At 41.8% G+C, this 18,017-nt stretch overlaps 1 protein-coding gene across 1 annotated transcript in view; it reads left to right on the plus strand.

Annotated features, from left to right (window-relative positions):
- The first annotated feature begins 1,699 nt into the window (after positions 1-1,699).
- Positions 1,700-18,017, plus strand: part of ttyh3b (tweety family member 3b) — a 32,354-nt gene continuing 16,036 nt past the window's right edge. The window contains exons 1-8 of the mRNA XM_055009905.1: positions 1,700-2,241; positions 3,313-3,498; positions 11,206-11,402; positions 16,666-16,777; positions 16,860-17,080; positions 17,373-17,468; positions 17,626-17,698; positions 17,829-17,904. Coding sequence (XP_054865880.1) covers positions 3,373-3,498; positions 11,206-11,402; positions 16,666-16,777; positions 16,860-17,080; positions 17,373-17,468; positions 17,626-17,698; positions 17,829-17,904 — 901 coding nt within the window. The 5' untranslated portion in view covers positions 1,700-2,241; positions 3,313-3,372. The remainder of the gene's footprint in view (positions 2,242-3,312; positions 3,499-11,205; positions 11,403-16,665; positions 16,778-16,859; positions 17,081-17,372; positions 17,469-17,625; positions 17,699-17,828; positions 17,905-18,017) is intronic.

Genomic DNA, 18,017 nt, shown 5'->3' on the forward strand with positions numbered 1-18,017 from the left:
ACTCTATTCATGTGATTTAAGGTTATAGCATATATAAAACAAACATAACTGAAGATTAAATGAATGGTTCAAACATTTTTATGCTTGTGACCCTTCTGACCCTTGTTAAATTTTAGATATCTGTGAGTTATTAGCACTTCTACCAAAAGAGTTCACCTTCTAAACTTCTGAGATTGACTGTTAAGACTGCAAAAAGTATCCAATATTTCACAAAAAAAGTTGTGAAGACACAACATTTTCTTTTTTTTTCCTCTCCCACTGATCCTGAGTTTAGAAAAACTAGATTGAACTTCCTTAAAGTGAAAGTAGTTCAAAGTTGCTCCAACATAACCAGCAGCTAACAGAAGTTGGTGTTAACAATCAGTTACAATGGAGTATGATCATTTTTGATGCCTGACATACAGTTTACTGTTAATACTTGTGTACTTTTGGGTGTTAGTATTTTATTATAGCTCTATCAGAGTGGTAGAAGTATTCAGGCTTTAACCAATACCCTCTCTATAAAAGTCCTGCACTTAAAATGCTGCTGATGGGAAATAGGTCAACTTTGTGATTAAATGAACCTAGTTACCTTTCACTATAGTCATAGACACACTGTCAGTGGTGGAAAGTAATTGTACATTTACTCAAGTACTGTACTCAAGCACAATTTTACTTATCATTTTAACGTTGTGCTACTTTATTCTTCCATTCCACTACATTTAAGAGGTAAATATTGTACTTTCTGCTGCCGTGCATGTATTGACAACTTTAGTTACTTTTAAGACAAAGATTTTACACAATAGCCAATATAAGAAGCTTTTAGAAAACAACACATTGTTAGAGATTAGTTCACTGGTTTCTAACCTTTGTAGCCTCTGACATCTTAAAAACGGTGTGCAGTCGGTGTCACATTTCAGATGTCTTGACCAAACTACATAAACTACTGCAACTTACAAGTCCACATGCTGTTAGAAAAGCTATTATTGCTCACATGCAATAACTATTAAAAATAATGCAAGCATATACGAAGAAACTGATTTGTGTATCAGAACTTCAGTTTTTTCTGCTTTCCCATTAATCAAGTGACCAGCCCTCAGATTTATCTGCTGTCCCTGTATATACACTGATACCACATAACATTATGACCACCTGCCTAATACTGTGTCGGTCCCCTTTATATATATATATATATATATATATATATATATATATATATATATATATATATATATATATATATATATATATATATATATATATATATATATATATATATATATATATATATATATATATATATATATATATATATATATAGTACAAACTAGTTCCAAGTGCAGCTACTATTGTAACTGACTTATCTATTGCTATTATAAATAATAATGTCAGTCAGATGAATCAAACCAGGACTTGGACATTTTAACTACATTTTGCTGTTAATACTTTTTACAGGACATTTACTTGTAGTTGCATATTTTTACATTGCTGTGTTGATACTTTTCCTTTAAGCTCTGAATACTGGTTCCAACACTGCATGCTGTCATTTTTAAACCATCTTCAGCCCTGGAGGAGAGTAAATGTGTGCACTCTAACGTGTACTACCATCATTTCAACATCAGGGGGAGGCCTTTTTGCGCATTTGCTCCCTCTCTCACACACACACACACACACACACACACACACACACACACACACACACACACACACACACACACACACACACACACACACACACACACACATCCAGAGAGCCGGAGCTGCCGCAAAGCCCCGTCCTCCAGGGCTTTTTAAACACCGTGTTTTCTTCACGCTCCAACAATATCATCCAATTGAAGCTCCGCAGCGCTAAACGCACTGAACCGACGGTCATCGTGGGAACCGCGGCGACGAGCACAAACCGTCACGGCTGAAAGGAGGACAACGGACGGCGCCGTCAGAAAGAGATAGATACTGGGCTGCGGGTCACAGAGCTTAACCCCTAATCTGCCGTCGCGCTGCTGCTGCTGTCGGGGGGGAAGGTAGCCGAAACGGGGAAGGCGTCGCGGTGAGATGTGAGCGGACCGGGTCGGTGATTCCGTTGTTTTCAATGTGGTTGGGACTGCAGCCGTCGCAGCTAGCTCGGTACGGCCGCGTTGATGCAGCAGGCTGTCGTGCTCAAATCCACCGCCGGATCTGGGAAGACAATAGGTGAAAGATACGCCGGTCCGGACTCCCAAGACAACGCGAAACCAGAGTCTGCATCCGCTTGGGCTTCACCAGGTAGGTGGTAACACGGTTCCTACCCCCGACACCAAGGCTTTGATGTCCACAGCCTGCCCGTTCTCCTCCCGGTTGCCTTGACGACTCAGTGGGACTGCGGTAGTTTTAACGGACAAAGCAGGTTAACGCTAGCTAATCCCAGTTTGCTAACATTTTACTGACTCGGAATAAATACGTCGTTAATATGAAAGGCTACCCTCGACCGAGCTGACCTAAGTGTGTTGGTGCCGTAAATTCAGCACAACAGAAGCAGTCGTGGGTATGTTTGGCTTTGAAATAACGGTCATTTCTCCGTCCAAACGCCGTTATCTGCCGGAGCCCGTGTTTTGCAGTATGGGCGTAAATTGGTTGATGCGAGGTACATGTCAGCCATTGTCATGCAGGGATTCATGTACAGTGTTACCGCATTTTTACAGTATCCTCTTTGAAACTGCCTTTCATAACAATTAGTCCCTCTGTAGACATGTAATGCTTCGTTGGTGGTAGTTCTTGCATGGCACTAACATGGTGCCCACAGTTACCATGATTACATTGCAGGACATTTAGTGGCAGTAACCCACAACGCATCTCTGCAAAGGAAAACAGCCTTTATATGGCGAAATAATCACGCAGCTCTTAATGAATAGCTTTCACCGAAAACTGAAGTCAAGCAGTATGTCATATTGCAGTGTTTTTGCCTTTTTAGCTACACACACAGACACCCATCCAGGTGTGTCTAGAAAAGACCTGCCTGTTTATAGTGAAGAAGGATGGTTACCCCCGTGTTTTACAGCTGAAATGTTTTATTATTGATGCAAGTCATAAAAAATGATTCATTGTATCCCATTTATTGAGCATAAGCTGGCAAGTGTGATACTTTGTGCATGAGTGTTTTTATTTGCTGAATTAAGACTGTCTGCATTATATTAACCTGTTCATTGCATGTTTGTCATGGATGCAGCATTTGAGGTTTTGGTGACATTAGCAGCAAGGATTTTGCATGCTGTACCTTAATTTTCATTTATTATGACTTTAAAAGTTGCTCGCCAGGCGTGACAAAGCCGTGACAGGTGGTTGTGAATTTCTCCACAGTGTCCGCGTGAGGAATCGGGTTAGAGAGTGAAGTGACAGCCGGCAGGCAGCTGCATCGGGATGGCGGCCGTAGTGAACTATTCTCCGCCCTGGTGGGTCAATCTGCTCCACCGGTTGCCTCATTTCAACATCGAATTTCAAATGGTTAGCAGCGACTTCAGGCCGGAGGACTCTGAGTACCAGAAGGTAAGACAAGTACGGGGAATAATTACCTCCCACTCAGAATTCATCATCCCCTTCATCGTGCAGCATCACCTTATCATCCTACCTCCTGCCACCTGCCCACACTGTAATTTCACAGTAGAGTGGCCAAGTGGTGACTGAGGCTGTCGTGCTACCACAGAGTTGTGTGTTCCCTCACTGCATCGATCAATGCTGTGTATGTGTGGGAGAGAGAGAGAGAGAGATCTCTTTGGATCAAGACAGTGAACCTATCCCTGCTTCACTATTGTTTTGGACAGATAAGTGGAGAAACTATAAGTTCATTTATCAAATTGTCAGGTTGGTTCCTAACCCCTGGATCAGGGCCTGAAATAGAAAACTGAGGGGTTGTTAGATGAATAGTGGTGCAAGGAGAAAACAGAGAAAACACCAAATAGTTTTATTTTATAGTATTTATTTTTATGTGTCTCTTTAGGAATTGTTATAGTGAAACAGTTTGTAAAGAAGCATCAGTCTTTGGTTAAACTGCTTGCAGCTTGTGTACATATGTGATCTATGGTGTGGGGTAGTGAGTAGGCACTGATAGTTTGGCTCCTCAAACGCCGTCAGAAGTGTGGGAACAAATGGAGGAGTTAGTGTACAGAAAATAATCGCCAGCAATCTTGATAATCTATTATTAGGTGAATTTGTTTAGCTTGCCAAAATGCCAGACATTTTCTGGTTCCACTTTCTCAAAGTGAGGATTTTTCTGTTTTTATATCTCATTTGGCTGTAGGGGAGGGGTTGGATCGAACAATAATTTAACAAAGACAGCAAGTTGAGGGCATTACCTTGAGCTCTGCAATGTGAATTAACTAATTAATTGAAAAAAATAACCAGGAGAAAAATGAGTCATTAAAATTAGTTAAAAGCATAAAACTAATTGCAGTCATTCTTTGCTTAAACACCGACTGAGTCGGCAGTGCTGCCTTCTAGAGCAGCTCTATCTCAAAAGGGGGCTTTGGCCCAGTTTTGCTGCATTTCATTAGAATCCTCAAACAAGGTGACTTCCAGGTCTCTGCAGCAGAAAGCACAGCCTTAGTAGCTCACATAAAGCCAAGACGCATCGTTTAGAATCTCACATTTCATGCACCACAGTGGCCCCTCAATGTAGCTTGCTGACATGTATAGGGAGAGGAGGGAGGGCGTGCAAGTTCAAGAGCCGAGCGTGGGAAGGCACCCACGACCATGAACAAGGGAGGGAGACGAGAACTAGAGAGAGGAGGAGGAGGAGGAGGAGTGAGAAAGATAAAAAGAGACTGATTGGAGGCAAGAGGAGAGAGAGAGAAGACTCGATGAGCCATGGGAGGTGCTTCTAAATTGCCAAATAGCCACTTCCTGTGAGCTATTCAGCGTTTAACTAAGGGCCTTTGTGTGTGTGTTTGTCAGTGTGTGTGCCCACTGGAATTTTAAGGACCCCTTTTTTAGACTAATTACATCCTGACATATTTTAGCAGATGAGGCTGTTTCTATGTCAGTGAGCATTCTGCACCATGATCATATGTTTGTTTGTACATCATTTGCATGTACAGTTGCTGTGCATATTCTATACATCACATGTGCCGTATGGATGTGCGTCATGTACAGTATGCTCACTTTCTGTGTCAGTGCGTTTTTAGCACTCAGTGTTGTTTGTTGAGGTGAGGTCACAAATCTCCCTCAGGGGTTGAGTGTGTTATTGTATGTGTGTGTATGTGTGGGTAAGTATAGGGGTCCTATTCAGGGTGAAATCATTAATTCTGGCTAGACGGGGGGAGGGAGGGATCGAGGGTGAGAAGAACAACAAGAAGAAGGAGGCTGAATTGGATGGGGGGGTGAGAAAGGAGGGGGAGAGAGTGATGAAGGAGGGTGAGGGGGGTGGGAAAGGGAGGGCTCTCGTCTGTTGTGAAAGAAAGCTCTCTTTCTTTCTTTCACTCTTTCACTGAAGCCCATCTTTAGATTGGCTCAGTATATCTGTCTCAAAGGCTTTCATGCATCCACTCATCCAGCTGAGAAACGTACAAACACGCACACACATACAAACAAGGTCCTACACAGTGGCCTTCAGTGCACTGGGTCTGTCACCGCACCACGACATCACACACACACACACACACACACACACACACACACACACACACACACACACACACACACACACACACACACACACACACACACACACAGTCTCACACAATAGAGAGAGATTCTTCTGTGTACTGTTTTTCTTTCTGATGTGATTTGGCTCAGGTTCATTTGCATTCAGCTCTTGAGCTCAGAAGCTGCTCAAAACTTTCTTCTCACAGTGTCTCACTCACTCACTCACTCACTCACTCACTCACTCACTCACTCACTCACTCACTCACTCACTCACTCACTCACTCACTCACTCACTCACTCACGAGAGCACTTGGTCTCTCATGACTTTGACTTTATTGGGCATGCTGACTCTGTGATTTCTTTTAAGAAAACTGTTACACTTTCTGTTTTTTTCCTGGAGAGCTGAAATAGGAGCTCTTATCCCGAAGTTCTGCAAGGCATCGGAATTGCATGTGTGTCTATGTGTGTGTGCATGCGTGCGTGCGTGCGTCTGTTTGTATTACGGTAGAATTGCAGAGTCAGCTACTAGCCGCAGTTAAACAGCTGCAGAACATTACAGAAGAATCACGTGACCTGTAATAACACACATTCATACATATTCCCAGCTGGGGAAAGTAAGTTAGTAATTGGTATTTTGGATTGTGTGCTGCAGTTTTCACAGTGGAAGACATTATTTCATTGCTTTTGTAAAAAAGCGTCAAAGTGGATCAAAGGCAAAAGATGCCATTCTTGAAGCTTTTTTGTATGAGAGTGGAAACTCAAAAGGCCTGAATATGGATTCAGCAGTCGGTGCTTTGTTTGCTCTTTGACCCAGTAACACAGGTGAATGTTAGCACAGTAAACTCAAGGTCAGTCAGGGCTTCAGGAAAGAAGTTGAGAGGATACTGTTAGACACGACCATACTACAGAGAAACACGCAGGCAGGGAGAGTGCAAGGACAACTCACTGAGGTGGAAGTGATTGATCCTGTCAGCTCAGACACACTCTCGCACACATCCGTAGGCGTGCACATACACATTTAAATGGACAGATTGAAAGTAGATCAGTGTGCCTGGGTGTTTAACGTTTAGCCCCTCCTCCAGCCTGCAAGCTGATCTCCAGTAGGGTAGATGCACGCACACGCACACACACACACACACACACACACGCATGCACACACACACACACACACACACACACACGCATGCACACACACACACACACACACACACACACACACACACACACACACACACACACACACACACACTTAGATCTAAGTACAAGCACACTCATGTACAGCCAAGCTCACCATGCTTATTAGAAGCTAATTGATCCACGCTTAATCTGCTCTGATGGTTTGTCAGCCCGACGGTTAATCTAACGGCCATCATACAAACCAGGAGGAGGGTGAGGTGGTTGCACAGAGCTGGTCTTGATTCACATAACAAGTTTACCATTAAGCCCAAACACTAGATATCAAGAGTCCAGGGTCAGCTGTTGTTGCTTTATATGCACACCACTACTGACAACCTTTAATTTTATTACTATAATTATAGGTGTATAGTTATTTCTGCAAGTTTATAGTTAAAATCATTTATCAAGCAGAAATGGTCGATGCAGTGCTTCCTGCTTCTTAGATGTTAACATTCATTGCGTGTCTTAATTTTATTGCAGCAAATTGCACAGCTTGAGGTTGATTCGCCGAGGAAATGCCTGGAAGTCTTTTTGAAGTTGTCATGTCTTTTTTTTGTACAATACCTTTTTTTGGTCATTAAACTACTTTCTAAAAAGATATTTTACCTTAGACCAAGGTTATATATTCAAAACACTCTCTTATCAAAAGTACAAAGGCCAAAATTCCTGTTTACTGTCATATACAGAGTATTTCCCTGCATACAGGAATTTTGGTGCCCCTCAAAGATGTTTTAGCCACCACCAGAGAAAAATGACCTCTGCCAAAGTGAAGAATTGAGAATACAAACAACAAAACATCAGACCTATTGTACTTACTGTCATACATTTTCAGCTCCTAAAGGCCCATTCTGAGCCAGGAACAACCACGATCGAAAAATAGCAGCAAATCCTCACATCTGAGAACATGGAGCCAGCAAAAACAATTAATTTGTTGCCAGTTTGTTTTGCCAACTGAAAATGTTTTTTTCAGCTCTGCAAAAATATTACACCTTGTCTTCCAGTGTGTCTTTTGCTAAACACTCTTTTTTCCCCCCGTCGCTGTACTTATGTCATTCAATTAATATTCTTGAGGCACGATTTATGACAGGTGTCATGAAAACAGCCTTCATTGTACAGCACAAGGTTTCATTCCCATCCTGCAAAGCTTAATGCATTTCACTCTATAGGGTATTAATCCCTATTGTTGCTTTTCAATGCACAAGAGATCCAACACTGCATTAGCGGTGAACTGTATGGCTTTACTCTAGCACAACTTCTCTGCGACTAAGCCTATGGATAATAATGTAGGATAATACCAGAGACTAGGAATCTGCAGAGCTTATCTCCCCCTCCTCTCCCATCAGGATTCTCTCCTCCTGTCCTCCACGCATCTCCTCTAAACTGTTGGGGAAAAGCAGTCAGAGAAAAAAGCAATCAACAGATTTCTTCTCAGCACTGTCTTGACGGATGCTTTCCCATGAGAAAATAACAACGCAGTCACAGTGAACACAGATTTGACAATAACATAAATACACACAGGTTTCCACTGATAGTTGTGGAAGTTGTAGCTCAAATTGTATTTTCATTTAGCCCATTACAAGATTACGACAGGCCACAGCCACACCAGGCAGACCTCAGACAATAGACGTACGCTGATGCTCTTGTCCTGTTTGATTACTCGCTTTATCTCTTCACATTATACCACTTACATATCAGATCTTACTGTGTATAATAAATCTACTTTTGTCCTCTAATGGCCCCTAAGCATGGTCAAATTGGTTTTAGCCCTCCACATGTTGATGCTGTGCCCCTTGCTGGTCTAATTATATACTGTCCACAGTTTACCAGGAAATGCTGACGAAGCTAGTAGCTTGGCTATAGGAATGGCAATGTTGGATTCTCTACTGTCAGTCACCACATTTATTCAGACTGTGCCATCAACATCTAGGTGGTGTGTCATGAATATCTGTAAAGACATTCGTATCAACCTTGCCATGAATTGTACTAACTTGTGATGTCTTAAAGAGCCCATGTTGTGCTTTTTGGAATTTTTCCTTTAGTGTGTTATCGCTTTTAGAGCATGTCAAATGTCTGCAAACTTACAAATTCTCATGTCCAAAAGAAAGAGTGATTTTCACACAGAAAACTTCTTCTTAAAGGGCTCATTTGATATTTAGGCTTCTCTTCCATTACTTGTTTATGTCACGATGTAGCATATTTACATAAATTCTGCCTGGTGGCTCTTTCTGCCCCTGAAACAATGAATGAGCAGCTTCCTCACAGTCCGCCATTATGTTCTAAGTAGAGTTGCTTCTCCAAGACCTGTGTCTCTCTGCTTATACTAATAGATCTGGGGTTACAGTAGGTAACCAACGTTATTTCACTTTTGTCAGTCCAGCTGACCAATCAGAGCAGACTGGACTTTTCAGTAGATGCGCCTGAAAGAGATTAGAAGATGTGCCAATTTGAGAAAAAAACATTTTTTTTGTTTGTTTTTTACATCAAAACATCTAAACACATTCTAGTAAACCACAAAAATATAATTGTATACCTGTAAATGTGCTTAATATGGGTTCTAGCTCCATCATCAGGTCAAAGGTTTAACTGTCTAATACTTGATCAAATACCTACACAACCATCAGCCTCAGCTGTATTTTGTGTTTAGTCCTCATTAGCATCTGTCAGCATGCTGAAATGCTAAATGAAATGCTAAATGTGATACGCATTGTACTTCCAAACACCAGCATGTAATCATTGTTCGTGTGAGCATGGGTGCATTCCAGTACCAATACTACCATACTGTATAGTGTGCCAGAAAAAGATTTAGTTTGTCCTGTACGTCATATGTAGTATGCCAAAAATACCGCAATGTCCTGCTATATCTGGCCGGATTTTGCAGTATGCAAGATAGCATGCTTTTGTTGATATTCTCACTCACAATCCTTTGACACCTACCTTATATACATCATCTCGTGCAATACAAACCATGATGATGAAGTTTAAGGCACATTATTATGATTAAGTAGTATAGAATAGAATATGCTTTATTGTCATTATACAGTGTATAACGAAATTGGAAATGCCCCAGTTGTATTCATACTGCATGAAACAGTACGTACTTTATAAGGGTGGCTGTAGTACGTACTGAAAGTTCAAAGAAAAAGCTTGTGCCCACGTTAGCATTTAGCTCAAAGCACTGCTGTACCAAAGTACAGTCTCACAGATCCACTAGTTTGGCTGTAGATGTAACCCTTGACAAGGGATTCCCAAAGAAATGTTCAGCTCACTTTCCTTTCTTGTATTGTTTGAGTCATTTATGAGTCAAGCACAGTTGAAATCAAAGTAAAATATTAAAAAATACATTGATTTAGTGTACCAGATTTTTTTTTCCATTGTCCTTGAATGTACGCTTGATATTCTCCAGTTTATATCCTTGATATATTTTGTTAAACAAGAGTAGGTGAGGAAATTGCTGGCTGGCTGTGAGGAAAAATTGAGGTCACTACAAAAAGCAGTTTTGAAGGCTGGGAAGCCAGGAAGTCTGTGAGGATCTTGGAGGTGGAGTAAGGCTGCATCTCCAGAATTACGCTGTTGCTGTTTCAGACTGAGCAGCTCCTCAGACTGATTCCTTTGTCTGCTGCAAGTAGTCTAGCAGGTGGAGATTTTGGTTTACCAGAAACGTGTCTTTGTCTCTACATGGTCTTGCAGCACAATGAGTTTTCCAGACATCCCCACAGGGAGAAGCAAAACCAACATTTCCGTGCGTGTGTGATAAAAAAAGATTTCATCAGCTTTCGCCAAATTGCAATAACAGCCCTCATCTCTGTCTTTATCCACTTCTCCCTTTTTAGTGTTCTATTCAGTCATCTTGTTTCACATCTTCTTCCTTGCATGTCTCTCCAGTCTGTCTTTTTTTTGTTCCAAATTTACTCCCCCCGACTCCTCCTTCTGTCTGCCCCTCCACCACCCCTTCTCCTTTTACACTTCAAAGCTTTTAGAGGGTGTGTGATCTGTGTGGTGGGTCTCCAGAGCACACAGCTCCCCAACAGTAGCGTTTCCGCTCGCTCGATGGAGGTGTGCGTGTGCTTGATGGTGTGCAAAAACAATGCAATGCAAATTTTTCATGGTATCCATCAAACACCAATTTAACAGCCACTATTTTCTGGCCTGAGATAACTGGAGAGAGGACAGCGATTTGTGCATCTGTCTGCATCTGTCTGCTAGGTCATGTGGTCCGTCTGTGTATCTGGTTTCTGATCCTATCAGCTAATTTGCTTCCTGTATCCTTAACCTACATCCTAAATTGTCCACTTCCCTGTGATAAGGGCAACTCTCAAACACAATACATTTGACTTCCAAATGATTTAAGGTCAACGTTTGATGCAAACAGAAACTGCATAATAAAACCACAAATTTCTTGTTGCCACTAATTGTTTTATCACTCCCTTTTTTTTGTAGTCTGTTTTGCTGCTCGGTGCCGTGGCTTTGCTGTGTTTGGGCCTGGACCTTCTCTTCCTCCTCTTCTACTCTTTCTGGCTTTGTTGCCGGCGACGCAAGAGTGACGACTCCTCACACTCCCATACGCACTCCCAGCAGCCCAGTCCTGACTGCTGCTGCACTGCTTGGTGCGTTATCATCGCCACACTCGTCTGCAGGTGAGAGTTTATCCCTACAAGAGCAACACCTCTGTACATAGAAGTAGAGCTGTGTTTGTGTGTTTAACCCCCTTTACCTTTGCAGCCATGCCACAGGCTATAACATTTGTTGTATTAGGGATGCTTGAGTGAGTTACGGTGAATATATTAAATCATCTTCCCCAATTAACAAATTGCCCTGTAGCCTGAACTTGTCTGTGGGGATTTTTAAGCAAAGGTTGGCAGTGATTTACTGGCACAGCTGGTTGCTGCACAGCTGTGCTGAACATGCCATTAAAACTACACAAGAAAACACTAGGCAAGTTCCAGTTGGCGATCAGGTTGACGATTCATGATGCAGCCATAATTGCTTTTTTTTTAAAAAAGGTCTGCGATCATTGTTGATCATCACAAATGTCTGCAACTGTTCATTTATGGCATCCAGCTTGTGCTACCTTTTCCATCTGCCACAGTGTGACCCTAGCGCCTTTGTGTACTCTGCTATGTGAGCAAACTATTTAAAGATAAAAGTTCTTTATTTCTCCCCATGCCAGGGGAAATTTACAGAAATTTACATTTCTGTGAGCTTGCATCTGTAGCTGAAGCCAGACATTCACTGGTGTGTGTGCATAAACACCTGTAGTCTCTTACAGTAGACTTTAAAGTATGTAAAGCCTATGTATGTCATTTGTCACTGATTCTGCCGTAACACTGAAGAAGTAGTTTTTGGTGCATGTATTTAAAGAGATTGAGACTCACATTTGCACACACATAAACAGCAACGAGAAAGGCAGGAAGGCGGTCATCGGTGTCCAGGAGAACCGAGCTGTTTCTTACAATCTTATTATTTATTGATCACTACCTTGCCATGGGATATGTATATAATATGAAAACACAAACAACTGCAAAACCCTAGAAAATACTGTGTTTGTCTCCCAGAGTTACCACAGTACCACAACGTAAACTTACACGTGCAATTCTGTTCTCTTGTTGGATTAATAGTCATGTCGCCTTGCATTATTTTCAAGTAGATTTTCAATCTAAAAATTTAAGTTAAAAAATGATAGGGAAATGACAGTAATGCACAAATGGCCTCTATGTTGTTTGAAAAGTGACTTGCTTAAATGACAAGATGTGATGGAGACAGATGCTCTGATTGGCCTTCATTGTATCTGTTTTTGATTTCTGTCACAGACAAAGGAGTCATTTAACTGTTATATGCTTACACTTCAGCAGAAAACATTGAGATGACAACTACACATACCAGGGGTGTCTGGATTGTTGGGGGTGTACATATTTGCAGTATCCCCAGCTCAATTTGGAAATACCCCACTGAATTAGAAAATACCCCATAGTAGAGATGGATGAAAGGATGATATTGTTTTGAATATGCATTAAGGGAGAATGAATATATGAATATGTAGCTCTAAAGAGAAGGCATTCCAAATGTTTCTCCTTCAAGCAGAAAACATAGATACCAGGTTTCCACTTACCAGCAGCCTGATAGCCTGAGTCTTGCTTTAAGCCTGAAGCCATGTGTTGTAACTGGGAGCCAGCCAGGTGGTTACACTCCACTGTTTGTGTTTATCTGCCTCTGAAGTCTGTGTGTACACTCTGAGGTCTTTCACCCGAGCGACCCAGCACTAGGACAGAGTGTATTTTGACCACAGATCCCGGGCTGTGTGGACTCTGCTCCCCTCAGCACACAAATGCACATACAAACATATCGGCCTGCTAATTGCACAAGCTATAACTCTTTCATTTACTCTTTTCTACTTCTCCTCTCCTGACTTTTCCTCCCTTGTCTTCCTATTTCTCCCTCTCTGTTAGTCCCCCTCCTTTATTTATTATTTCTCTCTGTTCGGCCTTCTTCCTGGCCTAGAAAGGTTGCCATGGAGACAGAAGTAGATTTGATGCAGAGACGAGAAATGAATTATACAGTCAGGGGAAGCTGTGTCTGTGTGTGCATGTGTGTGTATTCGCGTGACTCATGGCTGAAAAGTGTTTTTTTGGGAGGTTTTAATATTTTATGATTAGCTATATTATTTCTTAGTGAATATTTGATATGACTCTGGGCATACGTGGATGCATTTGTGTGGGATCGCACATGCTTTTGTGTGAGTGCACCTGCAGTTCTTTGTCCACAATTTAATATGACATCATGTCTTATTTTTGGCCCAGTGCCAACCGCATGTGGATTTCCTCCATTTGTGTGCAGGTGCAGTGTGTTTAGATAGAATGGGCTGTATGTTGCAGTCAGCTGCTACCATTGTGCTGAAAGGATTAGTCGATCACCAAAAAAAACTAATCAATATTTTTAATGGTCAATTGATTGTTTAAGTCATTTAGGAAAATGTCAATCAGCCTTCCAAGAATGAGGGTTTCTTCTGGCTCAGAATAAACATTTTAGGTGGTGACTGTGCACGACTGAAAGCAGGATTGGTCCAGGTATAAGTAATTGCACTGACACCGTGCTACCTCATTTAACAGGGATCCGTGCACTTTCCTGTTTTTTTTTTAACCCTTTGATAAATAAAAAATCTTTTATGCTCCAGTCAATGAAAACCAAAATAACAATACCTCGAATACAAATGCTTGATGGGCATGAATGAGTAATTCTAGGAGAAAGTCACCTTGGGCTATTGGGATTTTTTTTAGCTACATTTTTCATTAATTGAAAAAAATGCTCGAGATTACTCACTATGAAAATCATTGGGAATGTCTGAGTTCAATGTCTTTTCTAGCAGCACTGGCAGTAGTACCTCAGTGTTATTCATTTGATACCAGTGCTCTCTTTTTTAACATTATATGTTACATTGGCTGGAGATCATTCTAATCATTTTTGTGTGAGGTAACATGAGGTCAGGGATGCTGCGGCATCAAAGCTGTGACTGAATGAATGTAGTCTCACTTTGCCAGCCCATTTTGTAGAACATTCTGGTCTGGCTGCACCACACTGTCATTCTGCTATAGGAGGAAAAACGCTCTGGCCTGTTTATGTTTCTTTAAACCAAATTACAGTCGTTGTAGGCGGGGCTATGCGAAGGATGTGGCTTCGGGCTTCCCTCAAAATAGTGACGGCTGGAATAGCTGTGGTGAAACATTTGCATGCAGGGTGATAAGCACTATCATTAAAATGGATATTCCACTGCAAAAAAAACCCCAAAAAAAGCATGGCAGCCTGATTGCAGTATTCAAATCTTAAGCAAAACTTGAAATTTTCAAAGTGGTAGGTTGCTGCTCAGAGGTTGTTGTTTTACCATCGTCAAGAAAACAGTAATGCACAGATAGCAGAAGAAAAGACAAAGCCCACCCAAATGAGCGGTGGCTTATACACACATCCTTCATCTGGTGAGTTGGACTAGAAGGAATGTAACCTACAGGTCTAACATATAACTTTATTTGTACGCTGCACTGACACAAAACACCATGTATATAGAGCTGTTATTTTGGGCAATTTGAATCCAGGACTGGATCAAGCAATGATCAAAACTGACATATGGAGGATTCATTACAAAAAGTAAGTAAGTTGATTGGCTCCTGCTGAAAAAAACACAATATGTGCCTCTTTTCTTCAATTTTATCTCATATCCCTCCTATATGTATCATCTTCTTATCCAAAAAAAGTGCTTGGTTTCATGGAAAGGTTTTTTGTGATTTATAAAATGGCCATTTGTAAATACTTCAGTTGCTAATTAAAGTCAGTATAGGTGCCCTCTCCCTACATATAATTATCATGATCATTAGTTGCTACCCTGGTTTGATATTACTGATAATATTTTCTGATTGTAGTCAGTAAGGATTACATATTTTTGTGCTATCTAGTGTTTCTGCTGTGCCACTGATGTTGGATTTGGTAAAGTCTATACAGTTTTGACTTGATTTCACCGCAAACTCAGTTTTGACCAAATACAGCATTTACTGTTTCATCTATTGAGCTCCAGCTACGTGCATTTTAGTGCACTCATTTAGGTACAGCAAAGCATTTTTAGCTCGTGATGTCAGTTCGTTTAGCTGAAAATGGACTGAAGCAAAGACTAATATAGAGCTCTCTCTCTCTGAGCTAGCATCAGTCAGAACGGCTAGCTGTTTCTCAAAGGCAAAAAGTCTTGGTAATGGTACTGTATGTGTGTTCTCTAGTGTGGGAGCTGGTTAGTGTTTGCTGTCAATCATTTCATTTCTCAAGATTTTCCTGGCAGGAGGCCCCATATGTGTTGGTTAATAAAGTCATGGAATCCCCTGATAGGAGCAGCAGGTATTGAACCAGCAAAATAAAACTCATGCAGAGAGAAAAGGAGGGATGTAGGGAACAGAGAGAGAGAGAGAGAGAGGAAAAAACTGGTGGTTGGAGAGAAGAGGAGGATGAGTAAATAGGAGCGGAGAGAGATGATTTCAAGTGACATCACGTGGAGGATGGAGTGAGATGGTGGGAGGCCGGGATGAGTGGGGAAATGAACAGTTGAAAGAGACGGTGTATAGGTCAACATACTTTGTGCTTTTGTGCTTTCATTTGTCTCACTTGTGTTTTTCTTCTGCGTTTGTTGTTATATTTTACATGTACATTGTAATGCTCTAGAACACACACACACACACATCCACACAATATAAAGCCTGTTGTAACATGGGGCTACTCAAGAGCTAATGGGCTAGAATGAATTGCCTTAACAATGGCCATAAATTTCTCTCTACAAATCTGTCTGGCAGTAGGCTGCAGAGACATCATCGATACAAAGCGTACAGTCATACGCACATAGAGTACACAAAGGGAGGGCAGAGGGGCACAAGAGCTTTTACAGGGTGAAGAAGAAAATAAAAGCATAGCGAGGAGGGACTGTGCGGGGGAAAATGGGGTTAAATATGACGAAATGGAGTGTGGAAAAAGATTTCTGCGGTGGTGGCGGCAGTGTTGGCTGATCGAGGGGTTAGCTGTGGTGTGAACATGGTTAAGGAGTACTTTGGTTTGGAAGAAAAGGGTGTTGGGGCCAGGAACCCCAGATATTGTAGCATGTGCAATGTGTGAATGTGGGTGCAGAGCTGCAGAAGGATCATATTATTTGCGGTCTGGTGACCCAATTATTGCATAGACCCTGTGCTTGCCTGAGGCTTTAGGGTGACACCATAGGAAAAAACACGAGAGCCCAGTGGCGCCTGTTGCTGGTTAACAGATGAACTGCACTCAACAACTCAACTGTCAATGCTGCAATTTTGGTGTGTGTGTTTGCTATTCAAAGAATGAATTAGTCATTGTGTTAACATTTGGCTCTTACTATTTTCTGCCTCCCAGCGCTGGCATCGCTGTAGGATTCTATGGAAACGGGGAGTCGAGTGATGGAGCCAGTCGTTTGGCATACTCCCTCCGTCATGCCAACCGCACCATATCTGGGGTGGAGAAACTGGTGAGTTATCTGCTAGATGGAGAAAAATCCTCAAACAAAAACACAAATGAAATGATGACTAATTACAGTGCTTTGTGTCTAGGTGTCAGACAGTGCCATAGCCTTAAACCAGACAGTGGAGGAGAGCTTGGTCCAATTAGAAACAGCCTTTCAGGAGCAGACGGACTACGTGTCCATCGTCCAAAAGCTGCAGGGACAGCTGGACGAGCTGGTGAGGCTGATGGTTGATGTTCCCTTCTGGTCCAATACTGACATCTCCCTGGAGGACTTGGCCCGCAAGACAGAGACTTTTGACTTTTACAGGTAACTATACATACGTAACTATACATTCTGACCCAGTGGAAAGCCCAGCGAATAAGCATCATGTGACCCTGAGTCTAAAACCTTTAAGAAAAATAAGTGGGTGATCTGATTGGGACCCTGGTATCTGTGATATGTCCTCTGTGGTAGATATCAAAGGAGTAATTAGGTAATTCCTCAAACAGTACTACCCTCTGCTTTGCAGCTTTCTGTTATTCCTCCATGTTCTGTGTTGAAATATTTAATGATATGTCCCCTATGTGTCTGAAACACTGGTAAATTTGTGCGTCCACAGGTGGTTGGGGTACCTTGGCCTGCTGCTGTTTGACGTACTCATTTGTCTTCTGGTGCTCTTTGGTCTGATACGCAACTCGAGAGGAACGCTGATTGGGTATGTTGCTTCACATCACACCACAAAAGTTGTTCCTATTGGATGAAACAAATCTTGTCTAGACTGTGAACCTGCATCATCTAAACCTGTGTAAAGCACATCATTTGTTCTAACCTGAATCTTGACCTTAAAAATATGTAATTTTTTTGTCCTTCAGAGTATGCCTGCTTGGGGTACTGACTCTGATAATCAGCTGGGGGTCTCTGGGCCTGGAACTGGCTGTCGCTGCTGTAAGTGTAACCATGGCAACATTGCCGAGCTCTCTGGCACTGCAGTGATGTAATCTCTACCCACTGCTCAAGTGAGTGTGTTCAGATGTTACTGTAGCCTGATGTGTCATGTATGCTTACCCTCTTACAGTCAGCCAGCGACTTCTGCGTTTCTCCGGATACATACATCACCAGGGTAACCAAGGAAAACGCTGTCATCAACCAAGGTATACAGACAAAACAACATGGGACTGGGGAACTGGTTACAGCAAATTTTAGTGTTTTTGTGTTATGTTCCAAAATCTTCAGACTTAGTATAAAAACCAACCCTTGTGCCAGG

The sequence above is a fragment of the Amphiprion ocellaris genome, chromosome 4 (genome assembly GCF_022539595.1).
Source record: "Amphiprion ocellaris isolate individual 3 ecotype Okinawa chromosome 4, ASM2253959v1, whole genome shotgun sequence".
Lineage (NCBI taxonomy): Eukaryota > Metazoa > Chordata > Actinopteri > Pomacentridae > Amphiprion > Amphiprion ocellaris.